Source organism: Ipomoea nil, unplaced genomic scaffold (assembly GCF_001879475.1).
Source record: "Ipomoea nil cultivar Tokyo-kokei standard unplaced genomic scaffold, Asagao_1.1 scaffold1317, whole genome shotgun sequence".
In the NCBI taxonomy this organism is placed as follows: domain Eukaryota; kingdom Viridiplantae; phylum Streptophyta; class Magnoliopsida; order Solanales; family Convolvulaceae; genus Ipomoea; species Ipomoea nil.
Genome location: NW_017617745.1, coordinates 3940585 through 3960601, shown reverse-complemented (window position 1 = coordinate 3960601; position 20017 = coordinate 3940585). Strand labels below are relative to the sequence as shown.

Here is a 20017-nt window from a genome sequence, read left to right as displayed (position 1 = left end):
ATAAGACTTTCACTACTTCGCTGGTAAGCTCACTTTTTTTTTTTTAATTGTAAAAAAAAATATGTCTTTTTATTATTATTTTGCTAGATATGATGTTTGTTAATTTTTTGAAATTTTTATTTTAAACTTTTTATTTATTCGTGGTCATTTTTGTTATTATATCTTTAATATGTATAAAAATATGAATTTTGTTATTATGTATAGGAATTCAAGGTAATTGGTTTGTGATTAAATATTAATGTGTGCATGTCTATGACGACTTTTGAATTTTTATTTTTCTTTATTTTAAAATTTGGTAATTTTACGATAGTTATTGTGATTAAATATTAATGTGTACATACCTATGAATTAAGAATTTTTATTATTACGGAGTATTTTATTTCGAATTTTTACATTTTACTCCGTAATAAATATGCACTAAACTAAGTTGCACAATCTTCACGGTGTGCATTCATTATTAATTCTCCTTCAAACAATTTCATAGCAAACATACAATGTATCTTTCGGAGGAATCCATAACCAATTACTTTGGCTATTTTGGTAAACGACAGATTTGTCAAAATTTTGACAAATCTATGACTTTTGATGCCAAAAGCTTCCTTTGGTAAAATAGCCGGTCTAGTATATATATTTTGTTTGCTTATTCTTTTCTTCATAACAACTTTTAAAATTTTTTTTTTTTTGAAAGAACTTTTAAAATTTTTTTAAAATTGAAAAATTATCCTATAATACCATCTCATGAATCTTCATATTTTTTGATCGAGTTTTTTTGTTTTTTTTTTAATAAGTATTACATTTTCTACATAAGTATAATATTAAATTTTGATTTTAAAGTATCACATTCTCATCAAAAGTATCACATTTTTTCTTAGAAGTATTACACTTCCTCTCATAAGTAACAATTAAACAATTTATCCATGATTAATATTACATTTTTTCTCATAAGTAATTATTCAACCCCGAAATATTACATTTTGATTTAAAAGTATTACATTTTTCCTAAAAGTATTATACTATTAAGAATTATGTATATGTAATCCTAAAAGGAACATGTACTAAATTTACCCCTTTAACTACTGTACCGTAGGAGCACTGTCCCCGCACCCCCCGACTCGCTCCGTGTTACACAACAAAGAGGAAAAACATAACATCGATAGGTGTTGGACTAAGCTCTGTTCCGTCCAACACCTATCACATTCAATACATATGAGACATGTATAACCCCACCGAAAAATTATACTTTGTAATAATAATAATAATAATAATATAATAATAATAATAATAATAATAAATAATGTAATAATTATGAAAAGCCTTATCAAAGATCCGTAGGTTATAGCATGGTAAGGATTATGATGAATTGAATATTGTAGTTGCTAGGAATCAAACCCTGATCTTTGTGTATAAATTTATAACAAGACACCACTAAACTAGCTAGGAAGTAGTGAAGGGATGATGTCTAAAGGGGAGACATGATGCTCTTTAGATAGTGTCTAGACCTCCTTCATTCACGGACAAGTGTATGATCTTCATTAGCCCTTCACATTGTCCATACACATGTCCTATCTTCCACATCACTATTTTACTGTCAATGCCCTTTCGACGGAATATGTAAAACACGATACGCTTTTAATATATTTTGCTCCCCCCCCCCCCCTCCTTAATATATTTCGCTCCCTCCTCCTATCAAGAGTACGTGTGTAGCCCCAACATTAGTGCAACGAGGCCGGCCATGCCCTGACAAAAGGAGTCCGATGGGACCTCTCAAGTCTCACCGGCCAATCGATGGCAGGTCATGACCCCTTCTTTTTGGTCGGTGTGTTTCATTCAGCCCTTTCTTAGGTTTGCATGTCCACCTTTCATTCTTTAAACACAACAAGAGACCACCACCCCCCACCCACCCACCCACTCTTTTTAGGGCAAGACTTTGTCAATAAAAATGGGCCCCCATGGCCCTATCAATGTTATAAATGATGTGTTTTTTTTATTCTGTGATAGATTGTGGGTAATAAGGACAAATGATTGAGTCTTGACATGAGGAAATTTTGTCTTTTGTAGACAAGGACAATAGTGTCTCTATTTGACACGTTTTTTAAGAAAAATAAATGAGAGAATTTGGATCCATCTAGAAAAATAAAAATAAAAATAAAAGAGAGTTAAAAAGGATATATAAATGGTAGCTTATGTAAAGTAAAAAGTCAATTTTGATTATGTAAACATTATTGTGAGACAGACCAAAAATAAATGTATGACAAATAAGGTGAGATAGAGAACCGTAGTAGTTAGTATTGTACTATTAAGGATTATTTAATTTTCTTAAGCGAATTTAAAAGTTATTTCTTATTTCAAATTTTCACTTTGTTTTTTTTTTTTTTTCTCCTAATTCTTCTATAGAATTCTCACTTGCTTAAAATTAAAAAATGTATTGCGCAATGCCTTCTTACTGGGGCAACGCTATTTTCAATGGGGAAATTGTGTTGGGCCCCTCGAGAAGGTCAAATATATTTTTGGCTTGGAATTTAATGTAAGCCCTTACTTAGGGGCAATGCTTATTCCGGTATTGACCATTAAGAGTCCGTTTGAGAAGCAGAAAAATGACTTCTGGAAAATAATTTTTGAAAAATGAGTCATTTTCAGAAAAATATTTTTCTTTTCTGTATTTGGTTACATTCTGATTTTTGAAAAACTGCATTGGTGTGTTTGGTTCATTTACTGAAAAATTCCCGTCGAGAACGGGGGTGGAGTCGGGTAGCGGGGACGGGGAGTATACTCCTGGCCCGCCCAGTTGATATTTAACGTGGAATTTGGTTTGAATGGAGAACCTCTTCTATAAATATTTGGCTTGCATCTACATGCAAATCACAAACACTCCGCACAATATCATGAATATAGTACTACAACATTTCCATTTTCAGTATGCATTCTTCTTTTTCCTCCTACTAATACTTCCAAATTTTGGTTCTTCCTCCACCAATATCACCACTGACCAGTCTGCCCTTCTTGCCATTAAATCCCATATTCTGGACCCTAACAACATCTTGCTCTCCAACTGGTCCACCGCCACCCCCGTTTGTGACTGGATCGGAGTTTTCTGTCGTCACAAAAGAGTCTTCGCCCTTGACCTCTCCTTCAAAGGCCTCGCCGCCTCCCTGCCCTCCCAAATTGGGAACCTCTCCTTCCTAGTTGAACTCCACCTCCAAAACAATAGCTTCTCCGGTCATCTCCCGGAGGGGCTGTCTAAACTGCGACGCCTGAAACACCTTGATGCCGGCTACAACAACTTCTCCGGCAACATTCCGGCGTGGTTGGGGTCCTTGAAGAAGCTCAAATTACTGGGCCTCTATGGCTGCACATTCTCAGGCGCCCTTCCTGTTTCATTATCAAACTTAACTGAGCTAGAGTACTTGTATCTATATGAAAATGGCGGTATTACCGGAAATGTTCCAAATGAGTACAGTAGTCTACGCAAGATGAAGTATTTCATACTGCACTCTAATGGACTCTCGGGCTCTTTCCCACCCTCCGTGCTTAACTTCTCAATGCTGCAAATTTTGGATTTGGGTAACAACTCCTTATATGGACACATTCCACTGGATATCTGCTCTCATCTACCTTCAATTTCTGGGATTTCTCTACCCTACAATCAGTTGAAGGGGAAAATATTCCCTTCAAATATCAGTGGATGTTCAAGGCTCTCAGGTCTTTCGTTGTCAGTCAATAAGCTGGAGGGTCCAATTCCCAGAAATTTTGGAAACTTAACCTCCCTTCGAATCTTATTTCTGGGGTTTAACAATTTGATGGGTACGAATTGAAGTTTAATTATACCCATTTCACATTATTGCATTCAGATCGAGTTGAAGTCAAGTACAGTAATTTTTAAGGTTGATGATATATATGCAGGAGAAATTCCTGACACAATAGGGAATCTTCGGCAATTGGAGATGCTTTCCTTAAGGAATGCTAACTTATTTGGTGAGTACGTTGATTATTACTGTATATATTTTCCTTATGTTCTATATTTTCTTAATCCTTTAATACGAAATCTTGAATTACCCCATGTAATACGATTAGCTCTGAGAAGGTAATGTGAGATTTTGGGGATGTTTCTATGTGTTTGATTTTGATTGCGGAATATAATATTACCTTGTTTAGTTAAGGGGTATATTTTAGGTTAAAAGTGGAGGATTAATTTTGAAAAATTATAATAGTCGGATGACCATTAGTGGAAATTAACTCTCTCTCTCTCTCTCTCTCTCTCTCTATATATATATATATATATATATATATATATATATATATATATATATACTAGCATTTTGTACGCGCGATGCGCGAAAATTCATGCCCAATATTAAAATATTGATAAATAGAAATAATTAAAAATTATAATTTGAATTATATATACACAAATAATATATGTATTTTGTACACACACATATAAAATATATCGTTCATAGAAATTTAATTAAAATATAATTAAGTATTAAATTTATATATAATAATTTTAATAAAGTGATAATTAAAAAATAGGAAAAAGATATGATAGGCATACGTGTATGGTAATAATAATGTGTTATCAATGTTAGAAACAAAAACTAACGGTGTTATAACGGTGTAAGGGTAGTTTTGTCTAATAACATTGGAATGTACAACATTTAAAGTAAAATGTACACATTTATTTGCATACAAAAGAGGGACATAAATCAAGGATATAACCTTAATTGAGGCTTATTATGTTTTTAGATATATATATATATATATATATATATATATATATATATATATATATATATATATATATATATATATAGAATTAGGTTCTGGTGCAGTTAGAGTGCCCAGGTGCGGTTGTGCGGTTTAATCTGGACCATTCATCTCGCTTAAATCAACGTTCAGAATTGTCAAAATTTTAAAAAAAAATGGCGGTGGCAATTTTGTAATTTTTGCATGTAGGTCAAAATTAAGGTGAGCGGATCTGTGATTAATGTGCGTGGGGTTTGTGCTTAATGTGCGTGAGGTTGTGTTTAATGTGTGTGAGATTTGTACTTAATGTGCGTGAGGTTGTGCTTAATGTTGAAACTTAAAATCTGTGAGTTAATATATTAAAGTGCGTGGGGTTTGTGTTTAATGTGCGTGAGGTTGTGTTTAATGTGTGTGGGGTTTGTACTTAATGTGCGTGAGGGTCAATAGTTGTTGAAACTTAAAATCTGTGAGTTAATATTTAAAGTGCGTGGGATTTGTGCTTAATGTGCGTGAGGCTGTGCTTAATGTGTGTGGGGTTTGTATTTAATGTGCGTGAGGTTGTGCAGACGCTATCATTTATGTAGACGCTATCATTTGTGTAGACGCTGGGTAGGCGCTATCTTCTTCCCGACACGCGTTTTTTTTTTTTTTTTAATTTTTATTGATTTGAGCCGTTGATCTAAATTTGATCAACAGCTCAGATCTAACCGCACAACCGCACGGGAAGCTATACCCGCACCTGAACCCTTCCCTATATATATATATATATATATATATATATATATATATATATATATATATATATATATATATATATATATATATATATATATATATATATATATATATATATATAGGGGTGTGCTCAGGTGAGAACAGCCGCTCAGGAGAGAAACAAGAACCATTTACAGTTGCCCACGTGTCTATATCAACGAATCAGATGTAATTTTAAAAATTCGACGCGGTGGTATTTTCGTAAATAACTCGAACTTTGGTGCAAGAAAATGTGTTATAAGTGTAAGTAGCAGGTGCATCTTTGTAAGTAAAAAGTACAAGTAAAATCACTTACAAGTGCAAATAATTTATCTTAGGGAAAATGGTCAAATAGGCCCTCGAACTTTAGTTTAAAAGTCAATTAGACCCCTAAACTTTTTAAAGGTGCAATTACACCCATCAACAATTCATTTAGGTGCAATGAAGCCCAAAAATAAATTAATGACCTGTTATCACAGGTCATTAGGGTTCAGGCCACCTTCCGGCAAAAAAAAAAAAAGTGACCGGCGAAATTTTCGACAAAAAAAAAATTGACCGGCGACAGACGAACGGTCGCCGGCGGTCACTTTTTTTTTTTTTTGCCAGAAATTTCGCCGGAAGGTGGCCTGAACCTTAATGACCTGTGATAGCAGGTCATTAACTTGTTTTTGGGCTTCATTGCACCTAAATGAATTGTTGATGGGTGTAATTGCACCTTTAAAAAGTTTAGGGGTCTAATTGACTTTTAAGCTAAAGTTCGAGGGCCTATTTGACCCTTTTCCCTTTATCTTATAACATTCGTGCATCTAGACGCAACTAATTATAACTTTAGGTAGTGCAACTAGTTATAACGTTATTAGGTGCACTTAGTATTGATTCTCAGTGTAAATTTATTTACACATGTAATACATTTTACTTGCACTTGTATACATTTTACTTGCACTTCGATATTCAATTACTTACAAAAATACCACCGCGTTTTTTTTTAAAAAAAAAAAAAGATTAGTGTTTTTTTATCTGTTAGATCTGGACACGTGGTCGATTGTCATGCGTTCTGAGTTTTCTCCTGGGCGCACCGTTCTCACCTGAACGCAGCCCTATATATATATATATATATATATATATATATATATATATATATATATATATATATATATATATATATATATATATATATATATATATATATATATATACCTAAGAAAATGTAGGTAATCACATTACCTTTAATTTATACATTACCGTCATATCAGCTTTGAGGTAATATAACATTACCAGATAATCTCATAACTTGAACCAAACAATGTATCAGAGGTGTTATCACACTACACAGTAGATGACCTTTCAAAGTATTACTTATTCCTTAAAAAGTGTTACTCTTTGATTGAAAAAATATTATATTTCTCTTGAAAGTATTACATGTTCTATGATAAGCGATATATTTTTAAATAATTTAAAATCACTATATTTAAAAATACCCAAGTTATCTCTCTCTCTCTCTCTCTCTCACACACACACACACACACACACACATATATATATATATATATAAAACGTTTTCATTGAAAAGTATTACTTTTTCTTTGAAACTATTACTTATTTTAGAAACCGTATTACATGCTTGCTACAAATTAAGGTATACTTTTATTATTATTATTAAAAAATATTATATTTTTTTTTATCGAAAAATATTACATTCCTTTTGAAAAGTATTACACATATTGTTGATAATACAACTACTAATAATAATAATAATAATAATAATAATAATAATCATCATCATCATAATATTAATAATAATAACCTCATTATACTATATATAAAAATAACACCTGTATAATACGAATAATTTACAATTAAAGACAATAATAATAATAATAATTAAAAATCACTTTTTATAATTAAATATTTATAAATAAAAAGAAAAAATTTAAATAATATTTACAATTTACAATTAAGGAACATTTCATTAAACCTAGCTAATACTAATAAATTACAAATTAACTTTCGTGATTTTACTTTATTTGTGAGTAGAAGGTCTACTTTTACCTCTGGAATACTTGCAATTGCTAGGTTCAATATATACTTTCTAGCTAGCTTATATGTAATTGTCATTGGTGTTGTTTTAAGCTTTTTATCACCAAATCTCTACAGGGACAATACCGCTAGAAATGAGTGACCTTAACAATTTGCAGCAGCTAGATCTAGGTGAAAACAACTTGATAGGTTCAATCCCAGCAAGAATATTCAACATATCAGAGTTATTCAAAGTGTCACTTGAACTTAATAACTTGTCAGGGAAGTTACAGTCAAGTGTGAAGATGAGTGTACCAAATCTAATAGCAATATCTGTTGCTTCGAATGAACTGAGTGGGAATATACCGTCATTTCTCGTGAATGCATCTGAACTTGAATTTCTAGACATGTCTCAAAATAAATTCATGGGTTTCATTCCAAGTTCTCTCGGTGATCTAAGATCGTTGGAGTGGCTGAATCTAGAATTCAACAATTTGCATAGCCCGAAATCACGATTTGATAAAGAGTTGAGTTTTATTAGTTCCCTAACAAAATGCAGGAAGTTAAGAAAATTGTCCTTTAGTGAAAATTATCTAAATGGAATTCTTCCATCTTCTATAGGAAATTTTTCAAGTGAACTTGAAATTCTTGGGTTGGGAGGTTGTGGGATAATGGGAACTATACCCCCAGAAATTGGAAATTTGAGCAACATACTAGATTTAAATTTAGATGAAAACTACTTGGGAGGATTTATTCCTACAAGCATGAAGAGGCTATCAAAGGTTCAGATATTGGGTCTTCAAGGTAACAAGTTGCAAGGATCAATTCCAATAGAGCTTTGCTATCTCCCAAATTTGGGCAAGTTAGATTTGGAAAGTAATAGACTTAATGGAAAAATTCCTTATTGTCTTGGGAATATTACTTCATTAAGGTACTTTTATCTTAACTCAAACAACTTGACTTCCACGATACCTGCAAGTTTATGGAGTCTCAAAGATCTATTGGAATTGAATTTGTCTTCCAATTCAATAAATGGTTCATTGTCTTTTGAAATTGGAAACTTGAAGTCCCTCATCTTCATGGATCTATCATCAAATCAAATTATGGGCAATATCCCTAGCACATTTGGAGCAATGCAGATGCTAGAAAATCTTTCTTTGGCACACAATCGTTTGCAAGGTTTGATTCCGGAGTCACTAGGTAACATGTTAAACTTAGAAGAATTGGATCTATCAGTTAACAATTTACTTGGTGAGATTCCAAAATCATTTGAAAAGCTTTTGCATCTCAAGCATTTCAATGTTTCCTACAACATGCTAAGTGGAGAAATTCCTAGTGGAGGCCCTTTTGCAAACTTCACCAACCAATCTTTTATGTCAAACCAAGCCTTATGTGGGGCCCCTTGGTTTCATCAGTGCACCACAGCTCATCATCATGTTCATAAAGTAAGGAGAAAATACATTTTTATCAGTGTATTTGTTTTTCTATCAATTTTAACTATGGCAGTTGTTGTGATTATTGTATTTGAAAAAAGAAAGAAGAGAACCAACAAATCATTAGAAACGAATCTACCATCACGGTGCATCCACCAAAGGATTTCATACTATGATTTGCAACGCATGACAAATGGTTTTAGTGGTAGTAACTTGCTTGGGAAAGGTAGCTTCAGTTCTGTTTACAAAGGAATATTGTCAAGTGGGACTTCTTGTGCTATTAAGGTGTTTGACATGGAAATACAAGGTGCACTCAAGAGTTTTGATGTAGAATGTGAAGTAATGCGTAACTTACGACATCGAAACTTTGTCCGAGTAATCAGTAGTTGCTCAAATCTAGACTTCAAGGCCTTGGTGCTTGATTACATGCCTAATGGAAGTCTAGATAATTGGCTTCACTCAAATGAAAATTTCTTGGATATACATCAAAGACTGGATATAATGATAGATGTGGCATCAGCAATGGAGTATCTTCACCATGATTATTTTGTACCAGTCGTTCATTGTGATTTGAAACCCTGCAATATTTTGCTAAATGAAGAAATGGTTGGTCATGTCAGTGATTTTGGGATAGCCAAGTTCCTAGATGATGAGCAAAGCATGGCACATACAAAGACCTTGGCTACATTTGGGTATATTGCTCCAGGTGACCTCAAATTTCAATATCTTCTTCATACTTATTTAATCATATATATTATCATCTTTAATCTTTTTTCTAGTGATGAATAGATATTATATCTTATTCAATTCTAATTTTATAGAATACGGATCTCAAGGGCTGGTATCAATTCGGAGTGACGTTTACAGCTATGGTATTGTGTTGATGGAGACATTCACAAGGATGAAACCAAGTGATAACATTTTCTCTGGGGATTCAACCTTAAAGCACTTGGTAGAGTCTTCACTACCAAATGCAATAACTCAAGTCATAGACTTGAATTTATTGCCTCAAGAGCAAATTGAAATATTCACCAAGCATGTAGAATGTGTTACTTCTATTATGAAAGTAGCCTTGAGATGTTGTGAAGATGCACCTGAAGAAAGGATTAGCATGAAAGATGTTTTGGTTGCACTCAAGAAGATCGAACTTCAATTTCTTGGTAGGAATGCATTAGCTTAAACATTGAAAATAAGCATATTTCACACAAGACTTGTTATTGTGTTGTTTTTGTTGTTGTTGTTGCTATTGTTGTTGCTGTTGTTACTGTTACTGTTATTGTTATTGTTATTGTTATTGTTATTGTTTTGAGAGTTGGGATTGAAGTTGTTATCAATCATAGACTAATGCGTTTAATTAAACTATGATTTTTATTTTTATTTTTATTTTTGTTGGCACCCACTAAAATGTTTTAAACAATGATAAAACCAAAATGTATGAGTCTTTTATATCCCCCTATATTTCTCTTCTTCTTATACAATTAAAAAGCTACGAGATTGCCACAAAAAGGGGTGATCTCAGGGATGATGCATGATTCTCGTAGCTGAAGATCACAAATTCAATTCATGTTAACATCTTCTCGGTCGGATTTGTTACACATAAAGTGTGTTTTACAATTTACGAATAATTACACTAATGCTATGTTTAGTCACCCCTTAAGGTCGTTGTTCGAAAAATATTCGAAATTAGGTTCAAAATTTCTAATTTTCTTTGTTGTTGTGGATTTATTATGTCGGTCCAAATATGTGAGCTTTCTCTACCGGAAAGCCCAATCTTTTGTTAGGCTTATCAAAATTCAAAAATTCCACAGCGCACATAGGTTGATGATGACTCTGAGTTAAAGCATGCCGACTAAGATGACGCTAATGGCTGCATCCTTCGCCAATCCGCCCTCTAACCTGCGCCGCCGTCTCCGCCACCCTCTATTCTTCGTGGCTGGCCCCGCAGCCACCGGACCTCATCAAATGGGTCAAGAGAGAAGGTGGGTTCGTGCACCCGTCGGTGAAGATCGAAATCTCAGAGCCCTATGGCCTCGGCGTCGTTGCTTCTGATGATATCCCCAAGGGGTCTGACCGCATTGCCTTGCCCGAGCACCTCCCGCTGCAATTAGAGAAATAACACTTTTCATTTCTTAATTATACTTATCTAACCGTCATGGACAAATAATAACACTATGGAAGGAGGTATTAGAAATGCCCAAGGGATAACTTTCAATTGGAATTATAACCGAAAAGATGCTTCAATTAAGTTTAGGCTAAAAACACGATGACTAGGAGAAAGTTGGACATGGATAGATCATCATAAATAATAATGCAATATAAAGTCACTCAAAATAGTTTTTTCTTTTTTAACTTATTGGTATTAATAAACAAAAAAATTATCAGCATAATAGCATATCATTCCTTTAGGTATTCTGTTTGAGGTACTTTTGATTCAACCATTATTGTTGAATAAGTGCTTGTAGATAGAAAAATTTCTAGTTTATTTAAAGAATAAGATCACATAATGTTGTAAAATTTTATATATTTTAAATACATATTTAAAAAAAGGTAATTTGAAGTAAATACTTTTGATTGTGCAGCGTGTAAAGAAATATGCACTAAATTAAAGTAAGTTGCACAATTTCTTGCCCAATCTTCACGGTACGGTGTGCATGCATTATTTCTCCTTCAACAATTTCATAGCAAACATATATACAATGTATCTTTTGGAGTACATTCTGACCAAGACTTTGTGAAAATAGCTAGTCTAGTCTATTTTGTTTCCTTCTTCTTTTCTTTAAAATATTATTGAAATTTGATTAATTTCACTTCAGAGGGATAAAACTAGCTAGTCATTCTAGAGCAATAAGATCATTATTGTAATACATGTTCATCTTTAATTACTTTCTCAATCTGTTGAAGCATAAAGAGTTAACACCGCCTCCAGACTTGATCTTATGACTTTCCATATGAGAAAGTCACTACATGTCATCTGAGTATAATGTGCTTGGCATGTCAATAGGGACAAGATTTTGCACAATCACTTGGAAAAGAATGACACTCACTATTACAAAATAGAACATATCAATGTGACTTTTCTCCATTATTTTTTCTAAAAAAAAAAGGTGTTTGGTTTAAAAAAAATGTACTGTGACAAAATTATAAATAATTTAATAAAAAAATTGCGATCCTTTTTAAATAAAAGGAACGAGATTTCTTTAAAAAAAAAAAAAAAAACATTGAGTTTTCGCTTCAGGATGAGTCGCGAAAACTCGGTAAATTAAATATTAATGTGTGCATGTCCATGACTACTTTTGAATTTCTATTTTTCTTTTATTTCGAAATTTGAAAATTTTAAGATAGTTATTCTGATTAAATATTAATATTAATATTAATGTGTACATACCTATGAATTGTGAATTTCTATTATTACGAAGTTTTTTATTTTGAATTTTTACATTTTAAATGTCTAATTTTAAATTCTAATAAATATGCACTAAAAGTAAGTTGCACGGTGTGCATGCATTATTTCTCCTTCAACAATTTCATAATAAAAAAAAAAATCTGGAGGGTGTGGTTGAGTGGAAGGAACTTATCCATCCTTAATCAAAGATCAAGGGTTCGATCATTGGCTTTTGGAATGGAGCAGACGTAAATCTACAGGCCAACTGTCCAACCCAAAAGATGTGCCTACAATTCAGAGAGGAGATTAGTCACTGTGTCTGACGGTGGAAATCCTAGATATACCAAAAAATTTCATAGTAAACATATATAATGTATCTTTCGAAGAATCCACGACCAAGACTTTGGGCTATTTTGATAAACGATAAATTTGTTAAAATTTTGATGAATCTATCATTTTTATGCCAAATACTTCATTTGGTAAACAAAGATTTGACTCCAAGCCATTGAAACCTCAAACATTGCAAATAGAGTATTTGGGATTTGATGTTTTGAACGCCCTAGTCAATACATAAAAAAAAAAATACTCCATTTTAAAAGCATCAAAGGCTTTCGAATAAAAAAGCGTTGAGAATTTCCTTCATTACCCATCCGATGTGAGATATCAGATGGGTAATGCAAAATGAAGGAGGAGCATTGAGGGGTTTCGAGAGTTAATACCTCTAATGGTCCTTCGAGTATTAGCCATTTACCAACGGTGGTCATCCGACTTTTAAACGACCACGAGACGTCCTCAAAGTTTTAAAAAGTAACCACACATGGTCCTCCGTTAGATTTTCTGTCAAATAGGCGTTAAATGTACGGGCAAAATTGTCATTTCTCATTTTAGAGTTTAAAAAAAAAAAAAAAAAAAAAAAAAAAAAAAAAAAAGAGATTTCTTTACCCTCACAGACGAGAGTGACGTTGCTCCATTTGTAGCTGGCGCCGCCGAAATGACGGTGGAGGAAGCCAAAGACGACGAGTCGCACCCGGCGTTGTTGTTCGGCGTCAACTGCTCGTCGGAGTCCGGCGGCGAGACGCTAAGCCGGCTCGGGTTATACGCGGAGAAGAAACTCGGCTCGTTCATCGGATGGTGGTGGTGGTGGTGGTTAACCGCCACCTGCGGCTGCGCCGTCTTCCTCCGGTGGATCTCACACTACTTCTGCAACTTCAATTCTTAAAGGGGGAAATAATTTCATCTCATTCAAGGTTGGCCAAGAAGTCATAGCAAATTCGACAAGAGTTGCAAAAAGAAAGAAACAGCAATCAATAAAAACAAAACATGTTATGTTAGGTATACAACTGAGAAATGTCTTAAGCATAAACAAGAAACTATTATCCTTGTAACAATACTACTGCACCTCCTAATCGAACAACCTGAATCCCATGTCATCGTCACTCTCTTCCTTAGCTTCTTCTTTCTTTTCCTCGGCAGCTGGAGTAGCAACGGCAACAGCGCCACCTCCACCACCGGCGCCGACGTTCATGATGAGATCCTCAATATTCCTCTTCTCACAGAGCTTGGCGAAGAGGCTAGGCCAGTACGACTTCACAAGTGCAGCAATCTTCTTTGCAGTAACGGGGATTCCATCGTTGCGAGTTCTCCGATCGACATTCTCGATCTTCAATCTACAGGTATACGATGCTACTAGGGATTTCTTGCTGCTAACGTGATACGGTGCTAAAGACTTCGAAGAGCTTATTTTCACTAATCAATGTTTTCACTTGGTAAAAAGACAAATTTTCCCTTTAACTTAAAGCCTATTTGACAGAAAATTTAATGGAAAACCACGAGCAGGGGCGGAGTCAGAATTTTGAGGTGCGGGGGGCCAATCACAATTTAAAGAGTTTATTTAACATCTTTCAAAATACATAATTATATTATAAATCTACTAAAATTTGAGATGTCTTCCAGAATTCAATGGCTCAATACTTGTAAATGAATTTACTTGATGTTGAATTTCAGAATTCTTTCTTTTATAAAGAAAAGATCAATTCTTTGTGTCTTTTTCATTTCAACTCAAACCTCCAATGTTCACAGTGTTTTTTTTTTTTTTTGACAAATCAATTGAATAAACTAAAACTGAAAAACAAAAAAGAATAAATAGACAAAGATTAAAGTAGTAGAAATTTAAAGATTTTGGTAGCAAAATGACAATTTATTATTATAATAAACACACTTACAATGTATTTCATTTGTAAATTATTATTATTTTTTTTTTAAAAAAAAAGACAAAGGTTAAAGTAGTAGAAATTTAAAGATTTTGGTAGTAAAATGACAATTTATTATTATAATAAACACAATTGATCAATTATTTGTGTCTTTTTCATTTCAACTCAAACTTCCGATGTTCACAATGTTTTTTTTTTTTTACAAATCAATTGAATTAACTAAAACTTTTTTTTTTTTAAAAAGAAGAATAAATAGACAAAGATTAAAGTAGTAGAAATTTTAAAATTTTGGTAACAAAATGACAATTTATTATTATAATAAACACAATTGCAATGTATTTCATTTGCAAATTAAAAAAAGACAAAGATTAACGTAGCCGAAATTTAAAGATTTTGGTAGCAAAATGATAATTTATTATTATAATAAACACAACTGCAACGTATTTCATTTACAAATTAAAAAAAAAAAAAAAAAAAAAAAAAAAAAAAAAAAAAAAAAAAAAAAACTAACTAACTAGATAGCAAATTAGCAATCCACAAAGTTATCCTAGAAGCTTGCTTGGAGTTGGAGGGGAAATAACAAATATTTAGTGAGAGGGCAAAAAAAACTACAATACTAATTATAAAAAAGAAAAAAAAATTGTTGGGGGGGCCAAGGCCCCCTGCAAGTTGAATGTGGCTCCGCCACTGACCACGAGTGGTAACTTTTTAAAACTTGGAGGACGACTTATGGTCCTTTAAAAATCGAATGATCACAACTGGTAAATGACTAATACTCAGAGGACCATTAAAGGTATTAACTCGGAGTTTCGATGCTCCTCCTTCGTTTTTCTTCAATGTGGGACAAGGCCAAAGAAAGCTTGCACGCTAGCTCCCTGTTGCTATATATATATATATATATATATATATATATATATATATATATAGTAGTTTTACATGCGTATTGCGCGAATGAGTTAATGCCTAATGTTTATAATTAAATAGGTATTTGAAAGTATATCAATGCAAGATTATAGATGAAAAGTTCATACATAAGTAATTGAATGTTGAATTTATTTATTTAAATATGTAACTCAAAGTATATGAATACAAGATAATATAGGAGATTCATTATAATTGTCACTAAAATAAATGTTTGCAACTTTATAAAATTTATAGTCTAACTACTTAGTCTAAAAAAATGGTAATCTAAATAAATGCTACTTTTAGTTTAAATTTTTCTAAGTATTCTTAATTCTCTTTTGAGTAGTATTGTCATTGTCTTCATCATCTTCACTATTTGTCCTCTTCTTTTTTTTTTTTTGTTGGTAATGTGTTATTTGCAATTGGGTTACTGTTGGCAGCATAGATGACAGCGTCATGCAATGAGATTATGGTGTAGGAAGCTGTGAATTTTTCTTGTTGTGTATATGACTGAGATCTTAGTTGTACCATGAACTCTTGATCTTACAAGCGCTTGTTGATATTTTGCAGTGGTAGTTTTTTCCCTTACATGTTTCATGTGGAAGTATTAAATAGAACCTCTTGTTTTATTTTCATAACTTGTTTACTTGATAATAACAATAATAACTCTGCAGGTAGTTCGAATACCGATGGTGTGTGTGTTTTTTTTTTAAAGTATTGAGTTGATATATACTAACCACTGTTTTAATTTCCACTTTGTGCATAATTTTTTTTTAAATAGTAACCAAGTATTTTTGTTGCGAAGAGTTCTAATATATTTAATGAATGCACATACAAGATCAATGACTGAATCAACGGTACCATTCCTTTAGGTGTTTTGCTTAGTGTTCATTTAGTTCAACCATTATTGTTGAATAAATTATTATGGATAAAGAAATTCATAATTTAAGGAATTTAAATAAACAAGTAAAAATTTTAAAATTTTAAATATAATGTAACCCAAAGATATATTGGACAATTAGTAAATATGATGCAACCCATATGTCAAAATGTTATTTAAAAAAAAAAAAAAAGTATTTAGTTATTCACCAGTTTGGAGCAACAATTTGTTCCAAACCACTGAAAATACAAACACTGCAATTTACAACGTTTTCACTTAACTTTTTGGAGAATAATTTTCCCAAAAGATATTAAAAAAAAAAAAAAAAAAAAAAAAAAAAAAAAAAAAAAAAAACGGCAACTCCTTAAATGACAAGAGCCAGACAATGCCAGTTTAGCTGGCTCACTGCTTGCCCATCAACAGATGTGCAAGCTTAATGTTTAAATTGGAGCCATAGGAACCTCAAGGCTCCCATGCCACTTTTTCTACTGATGTGGGCAAAGTGACAAAACTAAGGGGAGTCGAACGTTCGGCTCCCTATATATTTTATTTTTTTTATTTTATTTCTTTTATTAAATTATTATTATTATTATTATTATTATTATTATTATTATTATTATTATTATTATTATTATTATTATTATTATTATTATTATTATTATTATACCCTTTAGGTCATTTTACATGTTAATTTAAACAACTGATTTTATCAAATATTTTTTACCAACCGCTGATATAATTCGCTGGTCAAACCCGCTAATATAATCCGCTATTTGTTAACTGCTAACACAATCCGCTAACGCTAACCGCTAACTGCTGATTGTCAAACAAGGACATTGCGAGGTAGTTTCCCACTTCAATTTGTTGTGTGATTTGAACACTCTCTTTGTCAACAAATCTCCCAAGTAGTTAATATGATTGTCTTAATTATTTTTTTTCATGATATTAATAAAATACTTGTTAAATAAATATATAGCATTATTTTGTATTATAACTTTGATATTTAATTAAAAAAAATGTGTATAAAAAAAAGATATAGACAATGTAGTGAATACAATCAATTAATGAATTTGAATGTAAATAATTTTTACATTGGAGAAATTTAAAGACAATATAACTAATGAAATTATTTCTCTTATGAATAATTTTTTTAGATAAATGCATTGTAGACACATAATTCTAAATTTAAAAAATGCATATATATATATATATATATATATATATATATATATATATATATATATATATATATATATATATATATACTTTTTTTAGCTACTAAATTATTTAATTTAATAAAAGTAAAATAAAGTACTAATTAGGACAACTGTGATTGGGATGAAGTTCAAATCTAAGATCTTTCTGCTATCTGCTAATCAACTCACTACTGATTGCCAAACAAGACTTTTTGTGAAAATAGCCTGTCTAGTATATTTTGTTTGCTTATTCTTTTCTTCGTAACAACTTTTAAAATATTACGGAGTATTAAAATTGACAAATTCTCCTATGAGATTAGACCATTTCATGGATTCTCATCTGTGAGACAAGTCAGGTTTTTAATAAATATTGCATTTTTCTACGCAAGTATAATAATTTTTATCAGGAGTAACTTTTCAACACTTAATATTACATTTTGATTTTAAAGTATTACATTTTTCTTCAAAAGTATCACTTTTTTTTTATAAGTATTACACTTTCTCTCATAAATAACAATTAAACAATTTATCCATGATTAATATTACATTTTTTTCATATGTAACTATTCAGCCTTGAAATATTACATTTTGATTTAAAAATATTACATTTTTCCTAAAAGTATTGTACTATTAAAAGGTACATGTACTAAGAGCATTGCATTCACACCGATACTTGCATCTTGCCCTCCTTTAGGGCATCCTCAATAGTAGACATAGACGGAGCCAGAGGGGGGGCAGGGGGGTCAGCTGCCCCCCCTGCCCCCCTCACCCCACCCCACCCCTACCCTATATTGTATATAATATGTATATATAGTACATTATTCATATAAGTATTATAAAACAGATTATGTAAATAAAAGCTGTGATAGACAAGGTGGTAGCTAACCAGGGGCGAAGCCACCCCTACCCCAAGGGGGGTCCTGCCCCCCACCCCACCCCACCCCACCCCCATTTTTAATAAATATATAGGTATATATTATTATAATAGGGATAAATTACACTTTTGGCCCCCCCTCCTATTTTTTTTTTTAAAATAATAATCTATTATGTATATATTAAATGAACTCGAAAGTTACACTTTTCGTCCCTAAGTTATGAGATAATTGTAGAATTCGTCCATAATTGTTGGTCGTGTTCACTTTTCGTCTCTAAACTATAATTGACGTTGCAAATTTCGTCCTTTAAATGACATGTTGTGGTCACTCTTCCTTTCTAAGCTATACTTCGTTCCTAATGTTTTGTTAGTAAAGGGATGAAATTTGCAACATCAATTACGGAGAATATTTTAGGGACAAAAAGTAAGCATGACTAATAATTATGAATTCTTCAATTACCCTATAACTTAGTGGTTAAAAGTGTAATTTTTTCTATTTTTTACTATTGTATAATTTGTGTGTTATGTAAAAAAAATTCAAAAGTAATGTTTGACAATCTTAACGATCGTACTCATATAATTATATATTTCATATATTATTGTACATAGTATAATTAAAAATAATTATCAATAATAATTGGCACAATCATATATGGTATATATATAATAATATTGTGTGGTTGGTACTAATATGGACTAAGATAATAAATTTCTTCTATAAATTTGGCCCCCCAACCCCAGTTTTCTGGCTCCGCCACTGTAGCTAACGTATATGAGTTTCGAAATGGCCTGGGTTCGAGTCTTTGCATTGACAATGTTACAGTCTTTTTCACTTTTTTGATTAACACAATTAAATTTTGGCATGATATATATAACTTCCATTATAACTTTCTTTATATTAATAATGAAATGTGTAATTTATAATGTGTTTTATATTCGAATTGTTTTATCAAATTAATTATGTTTCATATTTTGTTATAAATATTTTTATAAAGTTTTAATATGTTTTATTTTTCGCTATATCCAACAATATTTATTGTTATACTTCTTAAGTATTTCATTTTTTTAAAAACTTTCTCTTTTATTTTAATTTTTTTCCCTCACTAAAAAAAAAATTCTGAATCCGCCATTGAATCTATCCCTACTTCTTTGCCCCCCCCCCCCCCCCCCCCCCCCCTTTCAACATATTTTCTGGCTCCGTCCCTGATAGTAGAGATTTTGGTGTGATTTTTGAGGGTAGGTGTGATTAGGAAAGAGAAAATGAGATGAAATAAAAAATGGAAGAAAAAAAACAAAAGGAAAGCTGAAAAAAAACAAAAAAAAAAAAGCCAAAGGTTGTAATTAACGCACCAGCTGGACGCAAGTTGGCCTTCACACAGCCAGCTGCATTTCTTTGTTCTTATAGATGGGTCCCACCACTGACAAAATCTCCAAAATAACATAAGCAACTCTCCCCTCTCTCCTCTCTCCTTCACCTTACGTCCTTACCATTTTTTCCTCAAAATCTGTGCACAACCCCCTTATTGGGGTTGCTCTCAACTTGAAGGAGAGTATTGGGAATACTTTTTGCCTTAAGAATGTATGTAGTTTAATTGTATTTCCTTATTCCTATAAGGCCTATATTAGG

The 20017-nt window shown here is 32.1% G+C and overlaps 3 protein-coding genes across 3 annotated transcripts; 2 read left to right on the top strand and 1 right to left on the bottom strand.

Annotated features, from left to right (window-relative positions):
- Positions 1 to 2881: 2881 nt before the first annotated feature.
- On the top strand, positions 2882 to 9447 carry LOC109185270 (probable LRR receptor-like serine/threonine-protein kinase At3g47570). The gene is made up of 4 exons (XM_019335250.1): positions 2882 to 3801; positions 3901 to 3972; positions 7651 to 9284; positions 9391 to 9447. The coding sequence occupies exons 1-4, from the start codon at positions 2883 to 2885 to the stop codon at positions 9445 to 9447; spliced, it is 2682 nt and encodes an 893-aa protein (XP_019190795.1). The 5' UTR covers position 2882.
- Positions 9437 to 10175, top strand: LOC109185171 (probable LRR receptor-like serine/threonine-protein kinase At3g47570). Its single transcript, XM_019335152.1, has 2 exons — positions 9437 to 9651; positions 9767 to 10175. The coding sequence occupies exons 1-2, from the start codon at positions 9447 to 9449 to the stop codon at positions 10123 to 10125; spliced, it is 564 nt and encodes a 187-aa protein (XP_019190697.1). The 5' UTR covers positions 9437 to 9446; the 3' UTR covers positions 10126 to 10175.
- Positions 10176 to 13729: 3554 nt separating this feature from the next.
- Positions 13730 to 14379, bottom strand: LOC109185269 (60S acidic ribosomal protein P1-like). Its single transcript, XM_019335249.1, has 2 exons — positions 14315 to 14379; positions 13730 to 13994 (listed from the first exon to the last, which is right to left on the bottom strand). Exons 1-2 carry the CDS (start codon positions 14377 to 14379, stop codon positions 13730 to 13732), a joined length of 330 nt encoding a protein of 109 aa, XP_019190794.1.
- Positions 14380 to 20017: the final 5638 nt, after the last annotated feature.